General features: G+C 49.4%; 1 protein-coding gene across 1 annotated transcript; it reads left to right on the top strand.

Annotated features, from left to right (window-relative positions):
- The first annotated feature begins 247 nt into the window (after window positions 1–247).
- Window positions 248–6,457, top strand: Spata31f1 (SPATA31 subfamily F member 1). Its single transcript, XM_052175780.1, has 4 exons — window positions 248–391; window positions 953–998; window positions 2,130–2,190; window positions 2,851–6,457. Exons 1-4 carry the CDS (start codon window positions 248–250, stop codon window positions 6,455–6,457), a joined length of 3,858 nt encoding a protein of 1,285 aa, XP_052031740.1.
- The last annotated feature ends 667 nt before the right edge of the window (window positions 6,458–7,124 follow it).

The raw sequence follows: 7,124 nt of genomic DNA, 5'->3' as shown, positions 1-7,124 counted from the left end.
AGATAGATAGATAGATAGATAGATAGTAGATAGTAGATAGATAGTAGATAGGTAGACTTTAAAGATGACCAATGAAACACCACTGGAGCATCCTCTCCAGTGGAACAGAGGGCTTTGTGATGCAGTCTAGTGCCCTAATTCCATCCTCTGTGAGACAATGCCCAATGCTTCGAGTCATTAGGCACGTAGGCCCCTGAACGACTAATACAGAGATGACTGGTCTCCTCATGCTAATGAGGTTCAGGCCATGTTGAGCCCTGCATGTTCTTTCTGGGACATCAGTTATCGTTTATGTACCTACACCTCCATCTTCATCATTTTCCTAATTGCCTGGCAAATAAGACGGAGATACCAGGGACTGAGCTTGAAACCTAAAGAGATCTGCTACCGGGTAGGAAAACACTGACTATAATTGAACTACTTTAAGCCTAGATACGTAACTTTTACATTCTAAATGCTTCTCCAGATTGCCCCCATTTTGTGCCCAAGGACTTAGAAGGTGTTTACAAAGGTCCTATAAATAATTCCTTACCACTACACCTCAGTGCCGCCCGCAATGTACTCCAATTAAAAAGCCAACAGTCTTCCTGTTTGTCTTGAGTTGAGAATTAGATAATAGAAGGACTACTGCCCTGGATCTCAGAAGACCTCCCAAATTCTGAGGGGTGGGGGTGGGGGGCTCCACTCAGAGGACATTGCGAGCTGAAGTTCTCAGGCTGTCAAAAGTGTTTCTGAGTCTGTTTGGCCTTTCCCCTTGCACTGTCCTTCCCACAGAAGTTTGTAGAGACGTGAAGGATGGTGGAGACAGAGAGGAAATGTCCAAGTGGACAGAAAGGCAGAGACATAGGGGAGCTTAGGAAATACAGGGAAATGTTTATGATCTGTCTCTCATTTTGGACATGAAGAAGAAAATGGAATCCTGGCTTTACACTGTAATATTTTTCTCTTTAAGCATCACCGAAAAGTCAGGCAAAGGGCTAGAGATGCAGCGTCAAGAGGTAAAGTCCCACTGTCTCCTGACTCCCCACCCCCGGGAGAGCTCCCACCTTCTCGGCCCCCTCAGAGCCCCCGAGGCCTAGAGCCAGGTGTTCTAAATAGTGAAGCTCTGAGTTCTACAACCTGGGATTTACACAGAAGACTGCGGTGGGTGGGAACTGGGAGTGTTCCGAAATGCAGATTTCCTTGACACTAAGCAGTTAAGAACGTGATGGAGATTACTGTGCAGCAAGGGATCACTTAACAGTCACTACTTCTTCTCCCCACACTGGGATGGCGTGCCTAGCCGAGCAAAGGAAGGAGGGTTTCTTTTTGGCCTCCAGCTTCAGAGCTTCTCCATCCACCACAGCAGGGAAGGCATAGCGGCTGAGTGGCTTGTCTCATAGCAGCAAGCGCTTGAGCATCGCGAGTTCACATCAGGGCACATCTGGAAGCAGAGTTGCAGGCAGAACAGAGGTGGGCTGTCATCCTTAAGGGCCCCACTGCCGCTTGCAACACTCTTCTAGGCGCTGCTCAGTACAGACTGCATTCCTTGTCTAACTTTCTGTATCTCTGGCATCCATCTCTATCATCCTAGGACCTCCATTATAACACGCACCGGCACGCAGTCACCATGCCTTTCACACCACGATGGATGGAACTAGGTGCCAAAACAAACTTTTAAGTTACTATTTTGTTATAGGAAAGAGAAAACCAGATTAAGAACTAGTTTTATCAGGTGAGGTTTAGTAGGGGTGGTGATAACCCAGAAGGGGACTTCCTCTTCTCAAAAAAGAAGGGAAAGGCGGAATGGCGGGAGGACTTGTATGATGGGGTTCTGGAAGGAGGGGCTGATAACGGGTTGCAAAGTGAAGAAGAAGAAGAACTGGTTTTATAACCCTGTGCAATTGAACATATTCAGTCCTCCACAAAACAGGCATAATACTGGTGATCCTTACTTGCTTGTGAAGCCCAAATGAAATTGGGCAAGGGCAGCAAATTCTAAATGGTGGTGCTCCACACAGACGCGCCATGGAGCACGGAGCCTGGGTGCTCAGCTTCCTGTTGCTGGGCTGAGGCTTTCCTATTCAGATTCCTGTAGGATCCCCCTCAAGTGCTCATTCTCCACATAACACTGTGTCCTGATTCCTCAGCCAGGAGACTTTCCCAGGAAGAAGCTGAGAAGCCATGGGAGCTGCTCTCTATCATGAAAAGGTGACCTCTTGACCCCTGGGGACTAAACTCTGGTGATTTCTTGACCTGATCTTGGCCAGGGGTGAGGAAAGGGGTAACTGAGGGAAGGAGAAACACACTGTGCAGGCAGGTTCAGCAGCCAAGAGGGCTGCCAAGGCAGAGATGGGTCACATCTCAGCAGGGAAGATCCACCCCACACCCAATCTGAATGTCAGGGTCTCAGCAGTTCTGAACTTCAGAACAGACTAGCACACAGTCTGTAAAGCACATTGCTTGGGCTGCACCCAGACACCAGCCTGTCAAGAGTGAATTCAGCACAGAGATCACCATGTCATACAGGCCTCCTGCTGCTCCCTTTCAAGGACAGAACCCTGGGTTTGGCTGGACCCTGCTGCTGTTACCTTCTGTCTGTCCTCAGGGTGGGGGGGGGCAGTTGCTGGGATGCCATCACCCCACTGTCTTACCCTCTACTTAGTTTCTGGAGAGCACAAATGATTCCCAAGAGTTTTTGGACACAGCAGCAGGGACACCCCATGCTTTGAATGAGGAACCCCATCTCCTACATTGCAGGGTTAGAACTTGTGGGACTGGAGAAAAGGGCCCAGAAACCTCCAGACACATTCTTCCAAAGAGGCAGACAAAATTTGCCCATTAACGATTGTCTTATTTTTCTCTTCCAAGCCAAAGCTGGATCCCTAAGGAGGGAAATGTGCGGCAGCTCCTGTGTTTAGATCCCAGCTGTCAAATCTGTGAGGCTGCAACTCTAGAGATTCAGCAGTTGCTGCAGAGCGAGAGAAGCCAGCTCTCCCCTGCTCTGCTGGGCCTGCCACGGGGCTCTGCTCACTCTGCTCGCTTGGAGATGTTGCCCATGTCTTTTGAACGGAATGTGGAGCTCCGTTCCAGGCACGCCAGACATCTCCCACTGGTGCCTGGAAACCAAACACTCACACAACTAACTGAACGCTTGACACAGCTGACCAACGCAGTGGGTGTACAAGAGTACTGGACTGATCATCTCCAGCTAGATCAAAAATTTCATCTAGCCAACATGCCCATGGTCTCAGAGACTATGGGTTCTTCGAGGCTCAAGGAGCCTATGGTCTTAATGATTGAGGAAAATATAATGGAAAGCAAAGCAACGCTTGACCAGGAAAGCCAAGACCTTCATCACGTGAAGTCCTCTGTGTCTTTACTATCCCTGGATCCAAAGATTAACTTGACACATACTATGTCCTTACACATGGACTCAATGCTGTCTTCCCATCTGCCACTGCTTACTCCTAAAGTCCGTGGGCTTCTTGAACTACATGTAAAAAAACTGATACATTTCCAGAAGTGGGGTCTTCCCCGACGTGTGGAAGAGTCCCTGAGACAGCTTATGCCGGACCCGACATTATTTTGTCGATACAGAGAAAGTCCGTCTTCCTACATTCTGAGCAGTAGTTCTAGGGACACTAAGGACAAAATTGGGATCACTTCCCACAAGGCAAACAACTTATATCTGGCAGAGCAGCCCATCCAGACTTTCTGGGTGTCCGAATGGCCTGTTATAAACTTGAAACAAGGAAGGCCCTGGCACCAAATCTATACTTGCTTGCCCTCTCATGAAGGTGAGCATCTAAGGAATTTCTATCCATTCCCCAAGGCAAAGGCTACCAACTCAGGGGACAACCTTCAGAGTGAACATTATAGCCAGTTATTCTGTGGCCTTCCATCTCTTCACAGTGAGTCCTTGGATGTTACTTCCTTGAGCTCTCAAGGCATCTGCAAGAAAAAGAACATGTCCAAGCCCTCCAGAGATGCTCAGTCCCCAGGGGCACTCTCAGGCCTTTTCTTATCCAAAACACCACGCAAGTCAGCCCTGCCCTCTTCCCCAACTCCTCCAAATGCCAAGACTCCCTGTGAGCATGAAGGAACACAGATCACCGTCCCTTTCCTGACTCTGGCTGAGTGTGAGACATTGGAACGCCACCTCCTAGAGAAGCAACTCAAGATTCAGTGGGGCCTGCCAGCTCTCTTTCTACAAAACCAGTACACCCAGAGCCGAATGCCGTGCGAAGCACAGGGTAAAGCTAAGACAGCAAAAACTTTGTTGGACAGGAAGTCCTTCTCATATCCCACCAGGGAACTCTTCCCAGAGCATGCGCGCAGGCTGCTGGAATTCCACCTCCAGAAGCAGCTGATTCACCTCCGATGGGGGCTGCCCCAGAGGATCCAGCGCTCCATTCATATGCTCCTCTCTTCTGACCAGCCTTCCCTGTCCTGCAGGGACAGCATGCTACCCAGTGCGAGCATGCTACAGCCGGGGAAGCCAGAGGCCGATGGGTCTGGTGACATGTTCTCACCCACAGCGGGCGAAGAGCCAATCCCCATGCCACACTTGTTTGCCGAGGCAAGGGAAATGTTGAAAAGCCATGTGGATTCCAAGTGTGAACAGATCCACGAGGGCAAGATCCCGGCCCAAGTCTGGAGCTCTTGGGAATGCAGAATTCCTGGGAGCTTGGCAGCAATGGCTCCCTTCCCTTGGGTTCCACAAGACCAATGCAGAAAGTTACAGGCAGAAAGTAAAAGTAACACTGACCTACATCCCAAAGCTGTGCCCTGGAAACCAAAGACCTTCAGCCAGGAGACACAGACCTTATCCGGTGCTCTCTTTGAACATTGTAAGCGGCCCCAAGCCCTGTCTGAGGAAACTATTAAGAAACTGGAGACAACTTTACATCATAAGTACCTGGCCTTCCTGTCAGGCCTGCCTGCCCTTTACTGTGTGGCTCTCTCTAGGCCTGCATCGCCAGCAGTCACTAACCAACCTAGACTCAGAGAGAAGATGTCCAGACCTGTCAAAAGCCCATCAAAAGCTCTGACTCAAATTACCCCAATGGAGCCCCGTGCTCAGGATGACAGTGGTGTGTCTGCTGACACTGTGCAAGAGTTTCAGCCTGGAGTACCGGCGAGAGGAAGGACAGAGAAGGCACCTCCAGAGCGCCAGTCTCCCCAAGAAAGACCCTGCTCACTAAACACACATATCTTGGCCAAACTGAATTTCCACCTGAAAAAGAAGGTCCTAGCAATGCAGTTTGGGATTTCTGAAAGGGAGAGGAGAGAGTACAAAGATGTGGCTACAGTCAGCCTTGAGAGTGAATCCATCCAGGAGTTCCTCAGGAGTCTACACATCCCAGAGAGCACACTGCTACAGGGACAGCTCACCGTAAGCCCATCCCCTCCAGCCCCAAATACAAAAAGGGTCCACCTTAAAAAGCAGCCAGGTCCTGCAGCACAGGCTGTATACCAGGGTCAAAAGCAACCTACTTCCAAAGCCGTGCCCTACAGTTCTGCCCAGCAGGGGTCCACGGCCTCACAATCCCAAAAGGATACGATGAAGACCCAAGTCTATGTTGACATGGACACTGGAAGGAGAAAGCCCAGCCTAGAGAAACCCATGGCCGTGGGGGACCTTGGGGAAGGGGATGCAGGTCTTGGGTTTTCCCTGGTCTGTCAGAAGACACACCAAGATGGAGAACAGGAACCAGAAAAGAAGCTCCTGCACAGAACAGCCCCGGCCTCCTCACAACAGGGCCACGTCTTTCATCTTGAGGATGCCCGTCCACACAGCCCCCAGAAGCTCCCTGAGCTTGAGTTCCCAGATCCACCTCCAGAGGTCTTTATGGAGACAGACTCTGAGCAGGACACAGAAGACAGTCAAAGCGAGGAATCCACTGTCCCGGAAGCTGCAAGGATCGCTGAAGGCCCCCAGCCTGTGGCCTCCCAGGCTGCCCAGGGCCTTCCTTTCCCATGCTCACCAACTCAGAGAAAGCCTTTTCAGGGCCAACCTTGTCCAGGTCACTTTTCACCGGGGCATATGACGCCACCGTCTCCTTACTCTAAGTCCAGCCGTCTTCCAGAGGCTGGCTTGAAAAATAAGATGAAATTCTTTTTTCACTCTATTAACCCCAAGATAAAGAGCAAAACCCAAATGGAACCATCCATGGTCTCTACACCTGGGAAGGTGACCAAAACCAGTAAAGAAAATGTTGAAAGGGCTCTGCCTCGAACCAAGAGCCTCACCAAGAAAGCTAAGCCAGAGGACTCCAGAGGGCCCAAGGCCCAGGTTTCGTCCTCTGAGAAGTCAGTGATCGCCTCCTTGTTAACTGCTCCCTATATTCTAGACAGTAAGCTCCGGCCTCGTTCCCGGCAGCTAAGCCCTGTCTCGGTACTAGGCAACTCCCGCCATTGCCCTCGGCACTGTCCTAAGTTGGCTTATGCCATTCAACACAGAAATCCACCCTAGCTCCCAGGGTTTACTTCAGAAATGTTCTTCTGGTAATGGAGAATGCCCTACGTGATGACAGTTTCTAGGCTCCCCAACCTCTGTATCCCTTTAAGAGCACACTATTGTCATTTTCCTTAATGAACAGACAGGGACTACACTACCCAAAATGTATTTTCTATCTCCGAATGAGTTGTCTGTCTTCTTTGTCTCAGATGTAAATTATTTAGAGAAGGTATGAAGGAAACAAAAATGCCCTCATCTCAGGAAGGAGACAAGTCAGTTTTTCTTACCCCAACCTAGAATGTGAATTAAAACACTTGACCAGAAAGGAAGTCTCTTGTATAATATACATTAAAGATAAAGGTCAGGCTTGAATTCCTTCACCAAGATCTGCCTGTCTCATATTTTTGGGGCCAAAGGTAAAGTGATAAGGGAAAAACTGTGATGTTCTCAATTTAATTATGAAAGTCAAAGGCTGGAATAAAAGACAAATTAGTTACTGCAGAGAACCTTAAAAATTTTTTTTCTTCATGGTTTGGGACCTTTACCTAAAACCCATCACCACCAGGATTAGTGAGTCCTATTTATGCATGAACATTCTGAATGGTTAGCTCCAGTCAATCTAGAAGAAAATAGGTGCCCAGTGTAGTGGTGTGAGCCTTTAATTCCAGCACTTGGGAGGGAG

The sequence above is a fragment of the Apodemus sylvaticus genome, chromosome 3 (genome assembly GCF_947179515.1).
Source record: "Apodemus sylvaticus chromosome 3, mApoSyl1.1, whole genome shotgun sequence".
NCBI classification, from domain to species: domain Eukaryota; kingdom Metazoa; phylum Chordata; class Mammalia; order Rodentia; family Muridae; genus Apodemus; species Apodemus sylvaticus.
The sequence above is the reverse complement of the archived record's forward strand: the minus strand, read 5'-3'. Positions and strand labels throughout refer to the sequence as shown.

Excerpts from the sequence above, each read along its gene's own strand:
- Spata31f1 (XM_052175780.1), top strand. The coding sequence starts at position 248 with ATGTTGAGCCCTGCATGTTCTTTCTGGGACATCAGTTATCGTTTATGT. Across the intron at positions 392-952 it reads CTAAAGAGATCTGCTACCGG|CATCACCGAAAAGTCAGGCA; the intron begins GTAGGAAAACAC and ends TTTCTCTTTAAG. Across the intron at positions 999-2,129 it reads TAGAGATGCAGCGTCAAGAG|CCAGGAGACTTTCCCAGGAA; the intron begins GTAAAGTCCCAC and ends CTGATTCCTCAG.